At 43.8% G+C, this 18,967-nt stretch overlaps 1 protein-coding gene across 1 annotated transcript in view; it reads left to right on the top strand.

Moving 5' to 3' along the window:
• The window catches only part of LOC137562219 (metal transporter CNNM4-like), a 103,749-nt gene that overhangs the window by 40,849 nt on the left and 43,933 nt on the right, over positions 1–18,967 (top strand). The window contains exons 5-8 of the mRNA XM_068273552.1: positions 334–471; positions 584–753; positions 1,849–1,948; positions 17,137–17,309. Of these exons, the coding sequence (XP_068129653.1) occupies positions 334–471; positions 584–753; positions 1,849–1,948; positions 17,137–17,309 (581 nt within the window). The remainder of the gene's footprint in view (positions 1–333; positions 472–583; positions 754–1,848; positions 1,949–17,136; positions 17,310–18,967) is intronic.

Below are 18,967 nucleotides of genomic sequence, written 5' to 3'. Positions count from 1 at the left end.
GAAATAAAAAAAAACATTACGCAGCGCTGGACAATAAATAGGGGTACATACATTGTAAACAAAGGGTGACTGAGAGGTAGCAAACAGTTATACAACATAACCCAAGGTTACACATACAAATGGTGTATAAAATGTGTTTTACAGAGACCCAAAAAATCAAGTCATAGTCCATGAGAAGGGTGTCATTGCTGGGGTAGCACGATTAAGGACAGAGTGGGGGGAGGAACGACCCTGCCAAAGGCTTACAATCTTAACAATATTGATGGGTTATTTGTTACCTTAGTAATTTGCTTTACTGTGATCAACTTTGACTTGCTGTCTCTTCCTTTGCAGCTGATAATCGCAGTAAAAAACGTGTTGGTCGCCGCCAGGATAAAAAGGATTTTTCAGTCTTTAAAGATCACGACAATGAACTGCGAGTCAAAATTTCTCCGCAACTGCTACTTGCTGCCCACCGCTTCTTATCCACAGGTGAAAATATACTTCACACATTGACTGTGTCTGTGTGTCTTCATGTGTGCTAGGCTTGCTCTTACTCCTGCGTTGGGATTTGTCTGACCCCAGTCCCCATCTGTTTTTGCAGAGGTAGCATTGTTTGCACCCAGTTTGGTCTCTGAGAAGACACTTTTACGTCTCCTCAAATATCCAGATGTGGTGCAGGAGCTTCATTTTAATGAGGATGATAAGAAGGCAACAGAACATTATCTGTACCAGCGCAACAGGATGGCCGACTACTTCATTCTGGTATTGCAGGTATGTCTGTGCTCTGATCCTGAGCTTATACGGAACATAGTAGATTTTTGCATTTGGATTGAAATACTGGGCTGGTGTGCTGAATTTAACATTTTAGAACAGAGGTGTCGAACTCAATCACATAAAGGGCCCAAATCCAAAACCTAGTTGAAGTCGTGGGTCACACTGAGATAATAAATATTAAGTCTTAACAGTGGCATAACTACAGCACCCGGGGGGGGGGGGGGGGGGGGGGCATTAATCTCCCTTCTGCAGAGTAGTGCTGTGGAGCAGTTTTACTATTTGCCTGCTCTAGTGCTACTGAGGTATTGAAGTACAGACCGTGCAGCTACTGGGAAGAACAGAAGAAACCGACACATTGCTGGAGCAGGTAACTATTACATTGCTCTGCTGCATTACTCTGCAATGTGGGGAAGGGTGTTTGGGTATGTGTTTTTCCAGCCACACAAGGGGGTTTGGATCCCAGAAGGGGGGGGGGGGGGGGCATGTGAATATCCCTGATAAGTCCTGTGGATTATTGCTGCACCCTGGCTTAAACTGACAATGGCCTCATTTCACTAAGCTTAACTCCTGTCTTTAATAACTCTTTTGAGCTGTTTTACAGTTCTCACCATGGTGATATAATTGTGATAACTGTAAAACATTGAGCTGTTTTACAGTTCTCACCAAGGTGATATAATTGTGATAACTGTAAAACAGCTCAGAAGAGTTATTAAAGACAGGAGTTAAGCTTAGTGAATTGAGGCCAATGTTTCAACCAGAAATACTGTCACCAGTGTGCTTCTCTGGATGGGAAGGCAGTGTACTGTCATCCAGGACTGTGGAGTTGAGGGGTCGGAGTAGTTTTGGGGTACCTGGAGTTGGTGGTTTCATAAACTAAGGAGTCTGACTTGGATGATTTTTGTTCTGACTCCACAGCCCTGCTGTTATCCTTTTAACTTCCTAGAATGATGCACATTTGAAGCTTTCAAGAGCCACATAAAATGGCAAGGAGGGCTGCGTTCGGCCCATGGGCCTTGAGTTTGACACCTGTGTTTTAGAAGGAAATATGATACAGTAACATTCCGGTAATTAGTGTTGTATTTTTCTACACAGGGAAAAGTTGAAGTAGAGGCTGGGAAGGAGAATATGAAATTTGAGTCTGGGGCCTTTTCCTATTACGGTGTGATGGCACTGAGTACACCTTCAACTAGTGGTGAGCATTTCATCGTCTTTGTAATTTGTGCTCCATGATTTGTGCAGAGTATAGATACAATCACATTTTTTGACTCTTGACTTCTCTATACCCTTATCATACAGTGTTTAAATCAAGGGCATCGTTATTAAACCATATCATAAATACATGTATTAGGATACTGCAGTGACTGGCTTCTTCTGACAGTATAGACTAGCTGGTAACTCCTTGCTCTGATTGAAAGAATGGCTGTCTAGGCAACACACCTATTGGTCCTTGTAGAAGGGGGGCGCAAGTAGCTGTATGGCCTTACATCCTTTCTGTAGGGCTTGGTAGAGGAATGAGTGTCAGCCCCGGCCGCACCTTGAGTACCAGAAATGCTTTTGAGGCTAAGATACGCAATGATGATAATTACTTGACTAAAGGCTATGAGCCTCATACAAATGGCAAAAATGTACCTCAAGTTAAATCTTTGTTTATATTTGGGATACATGTTTATGATGGTGTCCCCCTTCACCTATCCTGCTGCCTTTGGCGGTTTTGTTTGCAACACTACAGAATCTCTGAAGAACCTTTTTGCCTCATCCTCCTACTTGCCAGTCCTCCAATGGTCCACTTGCCCAATGCAGCGTAATATGCAAGGAAGGATGCGGGGGTGGGTTTGCTGGAGCTATCCTTCCTTTGTCTCCTGCATGCTCTTGTATTCATAGAGACTGCCACTTTCCACTACACAACTACAACCCCTCTGGGTCCAACTCTTCACTGTTATGAAGATGTCGGCAGTGAAAACTAGGACTCGGGTAAAGGGGACATCAGGTGGTCAGGACATGGGGAATTTGGGAGAGGCTACTTCCAGCATGCTGCTACATATTACTCTGCATTAGGTGAAGGGATTACTGGTGACTTGTTAGGACTGATGGGCAATTAAGAGAAGGGAGTGAAGCACTCCACTGTGCACTCTGGTATGGTGTTTTGGGGGAAACCACCACACTGGTTGCAGAAACAAATTAAATATTTCGTAATTGAATTAACAATTTTTACCCATTCTGTCAGCTATGAAGGGATGGGCCAGGGTGCGCTTGATATCTATCTATAGTTTTGTCTTAGTAATGGGAACCCTGGTGGTAAGAGGTCTTCTTTGGGGGGGGGAGGGGGGGGAGGTACTGTTTCTAATCAAGAATGAAAACTTTACTTCCATGATAACAGACAGTTCCCTGCTGACTGTTACATTTATGAACAAACAAAAGAGAACGTAAGGCACTGTATACTGCAGGAAATGGTACCTTTAATCAACTGTGCACAGACATCGGGTATGCAGTGGGGGTGACGAAAGCCTTCATCACCCCCACTGCATACCCGATGTCTGTGCACCGTTGATCAAAGGTACCCTTTTCTTCAGTATACAGTGCCTTATGTTCTCTTGTTTGTTCATGCAAGATGTTTAATATGAAGTGCACGTAACTGCTGGGTCTGAATCTGGTGCAGGGCCAGTCCACCTCCTACTCAGATCTAGTGCCAGCTACTCTCTTCCATTTTTTGTGACTGTTACATTCATTCATAAATTCTGGCACAAAGGAATGGTTACTAGGAAGCAGGCTTAGACTTGGCATTTGCTTAGTGGACGCAGACTACTGTATATGGTACAAAGACGGACAGTGTAGGAGTTAAAATAATGGAATAGAAGGATGAGAAGCATTCATTTGTAAGTTTACAGCTCTGCTTTAATGCTTTCAAGTCCTAACCATTTCAGAACTGCTGGATTAGCGTAGTTCTGCAGTAAACAGGGCTACCGCCAGGGGACAGGCATTGCAGCCAGGGAATCAGGCATTTTTATAAGGTCAGGGTGACAGCTGCTATGTACTGAAAGGTGTGCTTCAGGCAGGGAACACACTTGACTGTTTTCGTACGCGTTTTCTGCACAGAAAAACTGAGAACTCATGTTAATCAATGGGCTAGTACACACTTAATATTTTGTTCGCGCAGAAAAAAAACTGACATTCTGCATCATGACTCTGCACATTTTGTCATTTTTTTGTATCAATTACATCAGCTGCTATGAAAAAACGCGCGCGTTTTCCTGCTCAGAGACACACTTGGTGTGCAGAAAAAGTATGCAGGAAAACGCGCGCAGAAAACTGAAAGACAAGTGTGTTCCCTGCCTCAAGCTGCTCTGCTTATAGTAACATTTTCGCAGCACATCTATAAACCTTTCATGACAAAAGTGCTAATAAAGTGAGTATACTAAAATTGCTGCATAGTATTAAGGAAATTTCCCAAAGGTCCCAGACTTAATGTATATTGCAGGTACTTGTAGTAAAACAAACTGTAACATTTATATAATGTGTGTGTGTGTATCTACAGTATATTGTGTAGTGATGATAGTAAAGTTAAATAATAGTAAATCTTTACTTTTTATAAGCCTAGCATTAGACACATCTGTTACAATTTTGACCCTTTTGCTTTCATAGTAGTGTGTAATCTCACTTGGGCAGCTCTAAAGCCCCATCTACACCATGGGACATTGCAGCGATCCGGCGGCTCGATTAGCCGCCGGATCGCCTCTTCCGCGTGCCGGCCGCGTCCCCGCTTGCGCCGCATTCGATTCCCCGCCGGCGCCGCTTATCTCCCGCACGATCCCTGCCATTGTCCCCTCGCGGGGATCGAGCAGGGAATCGGCGGTGCGGAGATCCGTCCTGTCGGATCTTATCAATCGAGCCGCATCAGCGGCTCGATTGATAAGGAGCATCGTGGCCGCATCTACTCGTGTAGATGTGGCTTAAAGGTGGCCACACACCATACAATAAAATGATCCCATTTTACTGCAATTCGATAAATATGATCGGATCTCCTGAAAAATGTGAGCTTTTTTTTATTTATTTTTTTCCTCTTTTGACTGAAAAATCTGATCGGATAACCCTGTATTAACCTGCAGGCTGTCGGTCTATCAGAGCTCCCCCACCTCTGTCCCCGCTGCACAGCAGACCCCGGGGGGAGTAGAGGCGGCCATAGCGAGACCCAGAGGCATGTCATTATGTGCAGGACATGCCTCTGTGGTTTCTGAAGATTTAAAATGCCCACCTCGGGTTCTCTTTTTAAGGGAGGCACTAAGGAAACTACCGGAAATCTATAGCAGTTATCCTGAGCAACCAATGGGGTTTTTAGCTTTTTGTAGCAGTTATCCTGAGCAACCAATGGGGTTTTTAGCTTTTAATGAAACAAGGATTAGTTGTCCCGGACTCTAGTTTTTTGTGCATGTAATCAGTGCCAGTAAGTTTGCATGCATCAACTGTACAGCTCAAGTAAAGACGGATTCTGACAGCACTGAACTGGTCTTGTGAATTGCACCAAGGAGTCGTGAACTTAGACACTTACCCTTCAGGTTTTACCTGAACATTATTGAAAACTACTCCATACCAAAGCTTGGTTGTATCTATTGTTGTGCACCACATTGCTATGTTCCTTTTCTTTTTCTTTGCATCTGTATTATATCTAAAGAAAAGCGCTTGGTGATGTCCATTTCACTAATTTATTTCTAAATATCAGACAAATCCTGGGGTGTAGTAATTGCTTTTTTTCCTGCTTAATTTTATCAAATGGATAACAGATGCAGGCAGTCTGGCACTTGTGACCCTCCGATTAATTGCAATTTCAAAAAGGCATATTAGGCCCAGTGCACACCGAGCGGTTTTTGTAGCGATCCGCCGGCCGCATCCGCCTCTAAAAACGCTTGTCTAATGTATTGCAATTGGATGGTGCACACCGGCGGTTTGCGTTTTTTGCCAAGCCGCAAACGCGCCCCCTGCTGCGCGTTTGCGGTTTTTGGAAGCGTTTCGTCCTCAATGTAAAGTATAGGAAAACCGCAAACCGCTCTGAAAAACGCTACTTCAGAGCGGTTTGCCAGGCATTTTTGTTACAGTAGCTGTTCTGTAACAGCTTTTACTGTAACAATATGTGTAATCTGCTACACAAAAACGCACCCAAAACCGCTAGGTATGTTTAGAAAACCTCTCTAAACATACCTAGAATCGCTCTGAAATCAGCTCCCAAAACCGCTAGCGTATTGCGGATCTGCTAGCGGTTTTGGTGTGCACTGGGCCTTAGTTAGGTTAGGTCAGTGATCTGTAAACTTGGCTCTCCAGTTGTTCAGAAACTACAAGTCCCACAATGCATTTGCCTTTATGAATCATGACTTCGGCTGTCAGACTCCTACAATGCATTGTGGGACTTAACAGCTGGAGAGCCAAGCTTGCAGATCACTGGGTTAGGTAATATTGCAGCATACTTGCAGCGAGCTGTGGGTGATTATAACAAGTAGATAATAGAAAGTAAGAGAAGTTATCCCAGCATTGCTGTTAAAATGTCAGCTTTATAGTATCCAGCTCTTCATACAGCACACATGGCACATATGGTCACGCCCAGCATGAAAGCATACCCGTCACCAGAATGAGGCTGTGGGCAGTGTGGGACCATGACAACCCGCCTGACAATTATTTCACAGCCTGCACATCTTTTAAAGGGGAACTGAAGAGAGAGGTTTATGGAGGCTGCCATGTTTATTTCCTTTTAAGCAATACCAGTTGCCTGGCAGCCCCGCTGATCCTCTGCCTCTAATACTATTAGCCATAGTCCCTGAACAAGCATGCAGCAGATCGGGTGTTTCTGACATTGTCAGATCTGATAAGATTAGCTGCATGCTTGTTTCTGGTGTTGTTCAGTTACTACTGCAGAGAAATGGACCAGCAGGGCTGCCAGGCAACTGGTATTGATTAAAACGAAATAAATATGGCAGCCTCTGTATACCTCTTTCTTCAGTTCCCCTTTAAAGAGACACTGAAGCGAAAAAATGTTTGATATTATGATTTGTATGTGTAGCACAGCTAAGAAATAAAACATTAAGATCAGATACATCAGTGTAATTGTTTCCAGTACAGGAAGAGTTAAGAAACTCCAGTTGTTATCTCTATGCAAAAAAGCCATTAACCACTTGATGACCCACCCTTTACCCCCCCTTAAGGACCAGCGCTGGTTTGATTGATCTGTGCTGGGTGGGCTCTGCAGCCCCCAGCACAGATCAGGGTGCAGGCAGGGAGATCAGATTGCCCCCCTTTTTTCCCCCCTATGGGGATGATGTGCTGGGGGGGTCTGATCTCTCCTGCCTGCTGTGGGTGGCGGGGGGGGCACCTCAAAGCCCCCCTCCGCGGCGAAATTCCCCCTCCCTCTCCTACCTGCTGCCTCCCCCTGGTGTTCCGGGCTGCACAAGACGCTATCCGTCCTGTGCAGCCAGTGACAGGATGTGGTCTGTCACATGGCGGCGATCCCCGGCCGCTGATTGGCCGGGGATCGCCGATCTGCCTTACGGCGCTGCTGCCGTACAAATGTAAACAAAGCGGATTATTTCCGCTTGTGTTTACATCTAGCCTGCGAGCCGCCATCGGCGGCCCGCAGGCTATTCACGGAGCCCCCCGCCGTGATTTGACAGGAAGCAGCCGCTCGTACGAGCGGCTGCTTCCTGATTAATTAGGCTGCAGCTGGCGACGCAGTACTGCGTCGCTGGTCCTGCAGCTGCCACTTTGCCGACGCACGTTATGAGTGTGCGGTCGGCAAGTGGTTAATCTCTACGACTTTCAAAGTCGTGGAGAGGGCTGTCTTCTGACTTTTATTATCTCAACTGTAAGTGAACAGTTTTTTTTTTATCTGCCAGAGGAGAGGTCATTAGTTCAGACTGCTCTGAAAGAATAATTTTGAATGCAGAGTGTAATCTGCACATATTAGAGAATGATGCAATGTTAGAAAACACACTATATACCTGAAAATAAAAATATGAGAATATTTTCTTTGCTGCTAATCTTCTAGTAATTATTCATAGTACACAACCAATTCATTATATCATATTTTTTTTTTTCGCTTCAGTGTCTCTTTAAGGCTCTGTGTCAGAGGTGTACTTCCTGGTCTAGGATTTATTGCATGGGGGAAACTCGTACAATATCACCCGCCTTCAGCTCTCCTCGGAAACGCTCCCATCATCTGTAACATACAGCATGTGCTCTGTATGATGCTCAAAGCACTATTTTTGGCAATAGCTTTCCCTATTTGAAAATGGAGGCACCAAATAGTAAAATTATGCAAAAAGTGTTGAATTTAAAGAAGGGGGTGGAACCAAAAAAGTGGGCAAAAGCATCGGATTTATAAATTGAGGATTGTTCAGTAAGCCAGGGGAAGGGGGGACGAGTGTGTACATTTCATACTACAAAAAGAAGGGGAGAAAACAAATTATAGAGACAGGCGGAGCCAGGTGATGTCAATGGAGTGTACTCCATGCAATCAATCTTAGATTGGGAGGTAGGCCACAGAGCCTCAGACACCCAGGGCTTGAAACGATCGTCAGTCAGACAGGTTGTCCTGCTGCCACACGGCATTGCTGGTGACGGGTATGTTTGCATATGAACCATATGTGCCATGCATGCTGTATGAAGAGCCGGATGCAATAAAGGGGACACAATTATAAATTGTGCTGCATTCAATTCTAAAAAGGCTGCCTAGAAAGAATTGCATAGTAATCAAACAATGTACCTGTGCAGCTCTGTGGAGAGGACTCCAGGCTTGGTCACCAGTGAGGCAGCATTATTTGTTGTTGTGCCTGAAAGTGCTTGTGCTGCCTATAGCTAATTAAATGGTAGCATTAAAGGGTGTGCAATTTAAGTTGCAATAACCGCTCTGAAGCCTCCGTCTCCCAAAGAAATGATACTTGATCATCTCTTAATTTTACGGCTGGTTCACATGGGCGATATATGGGTTGTTTCCTGCTGGCCGCGGTTCTTGTCATGAATGGGCAGCACCTGTTCCGCAGGTTGCCGCAGTTTACGTGAATACTGCTGCTTCCACGGTCATTTGCCTCAGTGTCTGTGTCCCCCTGCGGGGAGGAAAACCGGCAAAAGCCAACAGAAGGTGTCAAATGCTTTTGTGCACGCTTTCAGGAAAGCGCTTGGTTGACACGCCAGCAGTAGTGATGGTCAAGTAGATGCAAATAACTTCGAGTTGATGCAAATTTGTATACAACGGTATGCAGCTTGAAAATGAACCACTCGAATTTTACCTCAGCGGGATTTGATTGGTTCATTTTCAAGCTGCATACATTTGCATCAACTCGAAGTTATTTGCATCTACTTGACCATCACTAGCCGGCAGATGCCTGTGTGAACCGGCCCTTAGCAGTGCCTCAGTTTCCCAGGGACTGCAGATCCTAGTACTGCTTTCTCCTTATTTCCACATATCTTATCTTCCATCTTGTACCAGCTCCTGCCCGTCCATCCCTTAAAAGGGGGTCTCTGTTTTCAAGGCTAATAGGTAATTATATGCATGCGTGTGAACATATACGCCTATTCACATAGAATGCCGGGGTGACTTTTTTTTTTTTGTCTACATTTTTTTTTTATTACTCTGTAATCTTATTAGCAGCCCTCTAAATTGTAGTACTGGAGAGTAATAACCTGTGTGACAATTTGTGGACATGCATGTATTAACACGCAAGGTGTGTATCACTCACATTTGAATGACAACATAATACAAATGATCACTAAAAGGTTTTTCAACTACTTTATTTTACTGATGCATGAACATGTGCTCCAAACGTTGTTTTGGCCATGGCTATAACTGGTCTTGCTATGAGTTTGAATCACATAGCCTCCCTGTCGGTATGGACCAGCATGACTTGTCCAGGGAAAAATAGCAGAAAACCGTGTGAACAAATCGGGCTCATCTAGCAGTTCTAAGGCAGGGTTCTGTTTGTTTAGATTTGTGTGCACATTTCTGTATGCTCTGGAAACCTGCATGTGAAAGTTTGCACACAAACGTGCATTTTAAAGTGAAAAACGCTTTATGGCAAAAAGCTGAAGAATGGGGCAGTTGGTGCCTGGCAGAAAAGGAAAATGTATTGGTCATGATTTGGTTTTATTCTCACAAAGTATACTAGACCCTTGCTTGACACATTTTGGTAAGTATTAAAGGACATCCGAGGTGAAAATAACTGATGAGAAACCATTGTATCTATCCTCCTTCTCCTAAAAATGACTTAAGATATCCCACAGTTTTATTTTATATTTAAATCTAGTTTAAGTTTTTACTGTTCCATTGTCTCTGCTCAATGATACATACATTGAAGTAGGCCAGAGCTCAAGTCTATGAACTATTAACTCTTTATCTCTTCCCTGCTTTCAGACACCATTTACTGACAGGAAAGTGGTTTATGGCTGTAATTCCTTATCCGTGAGGGTTATGCTATAGTCCAATCCAGTCCCGATGTGGACAGAAACTGTCACTTGCATACCTGATGTTTAACTCTTTCAGGAAGAGAAAAAAAAAGGAACACAGCATAGTCATTTGAGTGCTTGGCACTGTATATACACGGCTGTCACGTCACCTCGGTTGTCCTTTAAGTTTAATATTAAGGGTTGTGCTCCACAACAGAAAACACAATGTAGATAAAGAATGGAAATTGGCTCAAAGAAAGTATATAGCATATCACTCCAAATGTCAAGAGGGGATGTCTGCTTATTCAGGTCGGTTTGTTGAACATAGTACCTGAATTAGTCTTAAATATCCAATTCACCCATGTGACCAATGCACTGCAATCCAGGAGGTGTCCACTCCAAGTTCAGCAAGATCAAGAGGCAGAGAAGGAAAAATAGAAACACACAGGGGAGTGCAAAACACGTCCCCACCATAGATTGCACGCACTGAAGAGGCCATTTGCATTATAGCGTATAAGCCCTCCTGGATCTGGGCAACATCACATAGCATCAACCTTGAATAAAAATCAAATGCTTCCATAGCGTAAAACCATACATTTAATAACCAGCCCAATCCCCTTTAAAATACATGTACAGTGTAATGTGCAGAGTTAGGCTTATCTGAAATACAATGCTCTCCAATCTGCCGCGGTCGTTGGATCAGTCAGCACGCATCCTGCCTCTCTGATATTGGCTGTGTTTCACCATACTTTCAGGTATGTCCTGGTCCACACGTGTCTCTGAAACAAGTTGGTTACAGGCAAAAATTTCATGAAATATGAACCGCTTTTTGCACAGAAATACAGCAGAAATTGATCTTCATGAGAGGTTTGTTTGTCTCGATTATTCTGGCCGTTGGGCTGCTGGTTTGCCAACAAATCAGACAGAAGTTTCTACAACTCTTAGTTCCTGCTCACACTATCCACACTGTTTAGCTATTGCTTAGAATTTGTCCATTTACACTATGCGCAGTGAAATTTGGATTCATGTGCACATGATGGGCTTCATGAATCCTCTTTATATAAATATGTTAAAAAGCCACATCACACATTGACATGTGTATAGTAATGTGTGGGTGATATGTGATAGTGTTAGTGTTTTTTCCCTTATATTTTTTCCCTTTAAACTGCATAAAAAAAATAAAATAAAAAAAACACCCTATAGTTGTCAAATAAACAATGCTACTGTAGATGAAACCCACACATTTTATTGTCCCTATTTGTCCTGGTTATCACAACATTGAAAGTATGTTTCTAGTACAATGTATGATGACAATATTTTATTTGGAAATAAAAATGTATATTTTATTTTTGGTTTTCTTATTGTACGTTATAAATAATCATAACCCTGAATTTGCAAAAATAACAATATACCCTCGTGGCATGCATATTCAAATAGCTAGTCAGCTAGCTATGTAAGTTCTTGATGTAACAATCTATGTATTCTTTTAAATTTTGGCATTTTTTTTTCAATACAAGTTTTTTTTTTTTTTTTTTTTTTTTTTTGTATTTTGGTAACTATGGGGCCTGTGGATGGGACAGAACGGGTTAATGGGATTTTTATTTTTTGGTGTTGCACAATTAAATTTGGCCACTGGATGTCTTCTGCTTAGAAGCATTCTAAGGCAAAAGGAAAGTGAAAGTTCATTATTTTTACAGACTTTCATTTAATGATCAGTGCTGTTTGTTACAGCAGTTATCATTCATGAATCAGGCACTTTGGCTTTAGGAACACATCTTTCCATTTATTAATCTGAGCTCTAATGGCCAGCAACAGGGGCACACATGGCGAGCAGAAGACTATCTATGCTCCTGGGACATTAAAGGGAAGGTTCAGGGAGGGGGGTATAAAAATCAATATCCTGGGGCTTCCTCCAGCCCGTGGCAGGCAGGAGGTGCCCTCGCCACCGCTCTGCAGGCTTCCGGTGGCCGACCCGACCTGGCCAGGCCGGCTGCCAGGTCGGGCTCTTCTGCGCTCCAAGGCCTGGCAATTCTGCGTCCCACGCGGGCGCGCTGACGTCATCGGACGTCCGCCGGCTCTACTGCGCAGGCGCAGTAGTTCTGCGCCTGCGCAGTACAGCCCGGCGGACGTCCACTGACATCAGCGTGCCCGCGTGGGACGCAGAAGTGCCAGGCCTTGGAGCGCAGAAGAGCCCGACCTGGCAGCCGGCCTGGCCAGGTCGGGTCGGCCACCGGGAGCCTGCGGAGCGGCGACGAGGGCACCTCCTGTCTGCCACGGGCTGGAGGAAGCCCCAGGTAAGTGGATATTGTTTTTTATTTATTTTTTTACCTCCCTCCCTGAACCTTCCCTTTAAATGAAGTCCTGTAGGGCATAGATATACTGCCGTAAATTCAGTAAGTGGTGAAAGAGTATTTTACTGTTAAAAGTGCCAACTAACTTATTAGATTCAGTGCTCTCCACCAAAAAGTTTTCCAGCCGGGTGGCATGAAAAAGTAGCCGGGTGGGGCGAGATGAGAATGCAGGGCCGGTGCTTTTCTGCACAACTCTGCTTACAGCAAAGGAGGAGGTGAACCTAAAGGCTCATACACACATCAGACCATGGTCTTTTGAAAATGAAATATCACAGACCAATTGTACCCCCTTCCATGTAGTATGAGTGCCATACTCTACACAGTCTATTCTATGGAGCTGAACTCCCCATCAGACAGAAATCTTTGCAAGATGCTGCACACAAAGATGCTATAGACATTTAAAAGATCAGAATCTGCAAAAGATCTGTTCCTGCAAAAGATCTGTTCCTGCAAAAGATCTGTTCCTGCAAAAGATCTGTTCCTGCAAAATGCATTCATAGTCTATGATATCTGCAGATACTCATACACACCTGGTTTAACAGACATTCATCTGCAGATCAGATCCACCAGGATGGATTTTCAGATCTGCAGATGATTGTCTGATCTGCAGATGAATGTCAGTTAAACAAGGTGTGTATGATGATCAGCAGATCTCATAGACTATTAAGGCAATTTGCAGGAACGGATCTTTGGCAGGAACAGATCTTTTGCAGATACTGATCTTTTGTGTCTGTACAGCATCTGTGTGTGCAGCATCTTGCAAAGATTTTTTTCTGATGGGGAGTTCAGCTCCATAGAATAGACTGTGTAGGTATGGCTCTCATACAACATGGAAGGGGGTAAAATTGGTCTGTGATCTTTCATTTTCAAAAGACTATAGTCTGATGTGTGTATGTGGCCTAAGACAGCCGGGTGCTGACCAAAATTAACCGGGTGGAGCACCTGGCTAAAAGAGCCTGGGGAGAACACTGAGCTTAGTTTTGTTGACATCTGTTCATGCACAAAAATAAATCCCAACTAGCACTAAAGGCTTAAAATCCTGATGAATATCAAATGGTAGCATGAAGCATCACCCACAATCCAACAATCCAATAACAGAAATACTTGTAGCTACAGGTGATGTATATTAAGGCTTCATGCTAAAAATCTGCTAAAGCCAGCCAGAGATAAGAGTGCATCTTGTGGCTCTCTGTTTGGGACACAGGTTGAAATGGCCTAAGCAAAGTGACTAAAGGACCTTTTGGGAGAAACGTGTGGTAATATTCCCACCAAATTGAGCAGATACATTAGCAAGAAAAAGTATGAGAAGCCTTTGGAATTATATGGATTTCTGCACAAATTGGTCATAAAATGTGATCTGAACCTTCATCTAAGTCACAACAATAGACAATCAATCAACTAGTACCACACAAATCATTACGCAGGTGATGGTGGAAGAAGATGGTGGAAAAAGTATGCGAACCCTTGGATTTAATAACTTGTTGAACCTCCTTTGGCAGTAACTTCAACCAAACGTTTCCTGAAGTTGCAGATCAGACATGCACAACAGTCAGGAGTAATTTTTGACCATTTATCTTTACATAAGTTTCAAAGTCAGCATTATTCTTGGGATATCTAGTGTAATTCACTTTCTTGAGGTCATGCTATAGCATCTCAATCGGGTTTAGGTCATGATTCTGACTGGGCCTCTCCAGAAGGCGTACTTTATTCTATTTAAAGGGGTTCTGTGGGGGTTCCTGAGGAGAAAAACTGCCACTTACCGGGGGCTTCTATCAGCCCCCTGCAGTGGTAATGCCTCACGCCGTCCTGCTCCCATCAGCCGGCACTGGGCTATTATTCGTCTGTCACACAGACGAATAATGCGCATTGCCAGGCCTCCACTCGCGTCATCTGAGGCTTACTGCGCAGGCACAGTACAACGGAGCCTTGTATTGCGCTTGCGCAGTAAGCTTCCGATGACGCAGGCGGAAGCGAGCGGGTGCGCGCCCACTGTAGCGCAACCGCAGTTGGATCCCATGCCGCGCTAGACCGGGGCCGGCGGCGGCGACCGGCAAATGGGAGGACGCCGCCGTGGGACATTACCGCTGCAGGGGGCTGATAGACGATAGATTCTTCTTCACCTCATTGAGCATTCTGCGCTGTGCTCTTGCAGTCATCTTTACAGGACGGCCACTCCTAGAGAGAGTAGCAGCAGTGCTGAACTTTCTTCATTTATAGATAATTTGTCTTACTGTGAACTGATGAACAGCAAGGCTTTTGGAGATACTTTTATAACCCTTTCCAGCTTTATACAAGTCAACAATTCTTAATCGTACGTCCTCTGAGAGCTCTTTTGTGGGAGGCATCATTCACATCAGGCTATGCTCCTTGGGAAAAGCAAACCCAAAACTGTTTTTTTTTGGGGGGGGGGGGGGGCGCAAACAGCTGTAACCAACACCTTCAATCTCATTGATTGGATTCCAGCTGGCTGACACCTCACTCCAATTAGCTCTTGGAGATGTCATTAGTCTAGGGGTTTACATACTTTTTCCACCTGCACTGTGAATGTTTCCATAGTGTGTTCAGTAAAAATGTGGAAACATTTTAATTATTTGTGTGGTATTAGTTTAAGCAGACTGATTGACTATTGTTGTGACTTAGATGAAGATCCGCTCACATTTTATGACCAATTTGTGCAGAAATCCATGTAATTCCAAAGGGTTCACTTACATTTTCTTGCTACTGTATTGGAGCTGTCAAAGGTAGTGCTTGTCTAGATTGCATCATTTGACTTTAGAACAGGAGAACTGTATTCATGTGACCAGATCAATAATAGATTAGTATGTGGCTGCTTCATTTCAGGTGAAATGTTACTCTGCATAGGCGAGCTTCCTTTCCTGGATGTGGGTTTTAAAATATTCAGACATTTTAGCAGGCTGTAAAATATGAGGTGAGGGTTTTTCTGTCTCCAGAGTACAGAATTTTTGTAGTCGTGGATGTTGTTTCACCTGAAGAAATGGTTGTCTGCAGTTAAAGATTGATTTGGCCAAAATTGTAGTCCTAATTAAAGAATTCAACAGTGTCTAAAGCTACGTACACACATACAACGATCGTTAGAAAACGAGTACATCGTTCGTACTAGGCTTGATATGCGCATTTCGTTATATCTCCATAGAACTTTTCATTTTAATGCGCAAGCGCGACACTTGGTTTTTGTTGTTTAACGTTCGTTCTATGAATGTGACCTATGTGACACGTTAATTGCTCCATGATTATACCAGAATTGTAATTTTAATGGACACTAAAACAGGACAGTGTTTTTTTTTTTTGTTTTTTTTGTTTTTATGTGTTTTCAACGCTGTATTATCTAAATGCTCTCCTTACATACCTACAGTATGAGTTCTCGTACTGTAATGTACTATACGCAAAGTTAGTTTTATAGTGTAACGTACGTTTTGAACCGTTGGTTACGTGCAGGCGGAACTTCCTATGTCACTTCCAGGAACAGTATGTGACATCTTCACTGTACAGAAGATATGATGGCTAGACATGAGCCCGTCGCAGAAAAAAACGCTTTTTCATGTATTCTACTGTGACGACGTTCTGGATTGTTCACAAACGATCAGATCGTTACACCTTTTAAAGAGACACTGAAGCGAGACTAAATCTCGCTTCAGCTCTCATATATAGCAGGGGCACGTGTGCCCCTGCTAAAACGCCGCTATCCCGCGGCTTAACGGGGGTCCCTTCACCTTCAACCCACCCCCCGCAATACTTGGTCGTAAAATGGTCGCTGGCTGTCTCTTCCTGGAGGCAGGGCTAACGGCTGCAGCCCTGCCTCCCAGCGCGTCTATCAGCGGCGCATCGCCGCCTCTCCCCCGCCCCTCTCAGTGAAGGAAGACTGAGAGGGGCGGGGGAGAGGCGGAGATACGCGTCTGACAGACTCGCATGGGGCAGGGCTGCGGCGGTTAGCCCTGCCCCAACCAGGAAGCGCTCCCCCGCTGCACGGAGGGGGTTTGGGGGGACAGGGACCCCCGTTAAGCCGCGCTATAGCGGTGTTTTAGCAGGGGCACGCATGCCCCTGCTAGCTATGAGGTCTGAAGCGAGATTTATTATCGCTTCAGACTCTCTTTAAAAACTACTTTTGCTTAAGTCGTTCTTTCATCAATTAAAAGATCGTTCGTCCGTAACGAACTATCATTCTCGTATGTGTGTACGCAGCTTTACTGGCTGCCCATACAATTTTGGATAGTGTTAGGAGGGCTTAGGACCTTTTTAGCTTTTTATTGTTCTTTATATTGAGAGTTCTCAACTCAGTTCTCAAGTACCCTCAACAGTGCATGTGCATCTCCTGGTTTTTATACGGTATATCTTGTTTTTAGTTCAAAAGTATGCTGGTTTCATTGCTTTCAGGGGTCTTCTACTTTTCTTGTGCCAGTTATGATTCATAAATGGCCATCATGAAACCAGTGGGCATGCCACACTGTCACATGGTGAGCAAAAAGTGTGTTGGGAGACCTTTAGCTATCACTATAGATATAGCTGGTGTATTTTTTTTTTTTTTTTAATACGGTTTTTGTCCAATTAGTTTTATGTCTTACCTATGTACTTCTACTTTCAATTTTTATGACAGAGCTCCGCTCTTCTTCTCACATGGGCAGCTTGAACAGATCTCTGTCCCTCAGCCATGAACGCTCAGATTCCATCTCCTCTGCCATCAGCGGTAGCAATACGCAGCTCAGCGCTCAAGCACAGTACACAGCAGACTTCAGTGTGCGAGCTCTCTGCGATCTACAGTATGTAAAGGTAAGTCAGTGTTACATTTATTTACATATGAGAGTCTTGTCCTCATTGAAGGGAGCTATACTGTCTGAAGTTGGCAAATATATGTTCCTTTTTGATGATTACCCTCTTGAGTGAACCATTATTTTACATAAACATTTCATGACCAACTAAAGAGAAATTCTGAAAGTACAGTAGTTATGGTTATTTGTGTATTTTAGAAGTAATTGCTCCGGAAATATACTTTTTTTTTTTTTTTTCCCCCCTGTGGTTTTACGCCACAGATAGGGACGTCAACTCTTGTCCTCAAGGGCCGAGGTCCTCACACCTTTTTGGCACAGCTGAAATTAATTGATGGGACTGAATCAGGAAAGAAGTGGTTTAAGGGCTCGTTCACACTATGAGCGTTTCCATTTTTATTTTATTTTAAGAAATATCCCTAAAAGCGCTTGTGCAATGTTTTCCTATGAGAGTGTTCACATGTGAGCGTTCCGATTTCTTTGAAATCACAAAAGCGCCACCCGTACCATTTTCTGAGCGCTTTGGCTCAATGGAAGGTATAGGAAAATCGCAAAGCGCTTGAAAAAGCTCTTTGTATAGGGATTTCCCGAGTGCTTTTATCATCTAATACATTTTATTTATTCATTTCTGGGTCAAATAGTCCACTTCCTGACTGACGTCAGGAAGTGAAAAAACACATCGCTCAGCAAAAGCGCTTTTCAAAGTGCAGGGAAAAGCTCATTTTAAAAAACTCAATAAATAGCTCAGCGCTTGCACTAGCGCTGCCGAATTATGTGAACATGGCCTAAGTAGGAAACCTTTTTCAGTTTCTCAGTCCATCCTAAACACTGGCATGGACAAGTCCCTCAAAGGGTCGGAGTTGGATACCTGTGTCCGACATCAACTCGGAATTATTTGTAACTCATTGACCATCCCTAGAGTGGTTATTTTGAGAACCAGGCATATTGTAGCATCCTAACTACCTTGTATCTCTCTGATTGCATAGGCTGTTAGAATCTAATGCTAGGCATACACCTAGCCAATTATGCGTTGGATCGAGCCGCTGGCTCGATGCCGGCTCGTCCCCGCCGGCGCTGCTTACCACCCGCTCGATTCCCGGCTATTGTCCACCGGCGGGGATCGAGCGGGGAATCTATCCGGCAGGTCATCGGACCTGTCGGATATTATCAATCGAGCCATCAGCGGCTCGATTGATAAGGACTGAAAATGCTGTGTATGCCTGGCATAAGACCCCATTCCCTTCTATTGATAAGCCCATGTGTTGGAGATGCTCTGAGTGCAATTTGACATGGCCTATATCCTGGTCCAAGCCAACTTGCTAATGCTGCAAAGAGTTTGTGACAGCAGAGTCACCTAGCTTAAAGAGCCACTGAAGCGGAAAAAAAAGATATAGTGAATTGGTTGTGTACTATGAATAATTACCTGAAGATTAGCAGCAAAGAAAATATTCTCATATTTTTATTTTCAGGTATAAAGTGTTTTTTCTAACATTGCATCATTCTATAATATGTGCAGATTACACAACACTCAGCATTCAAAATGATTCTTTCAGAGCAGTCTATGAACTAATGACCTCTCCTCTGGCAGAGAAAAAGTAAATAGTTCAGGAACAGTTGAGATAATAAAAGTCAGAAAACAGCCCTCCACGACTTTGAAAGTCG

This window comes from Hyperolius riggenbachi, chromosome 3, assembly GCF_040937935.1.
Source record: "Hyperolius riggenbachi isolate aHypRig1 chromosome 3, aHypRig1.pri, whole genome shotgun sequence".
Lineage (NCBI taxonomy): Eukaryota > Metazoa > Chordata > Amphibia > Anura > Hyperoliidae > Hyperolius > Hyperolius riggenbachi.
This window is presented reverse-complemented; position numbering and strand designations above follow the sequence as displayed.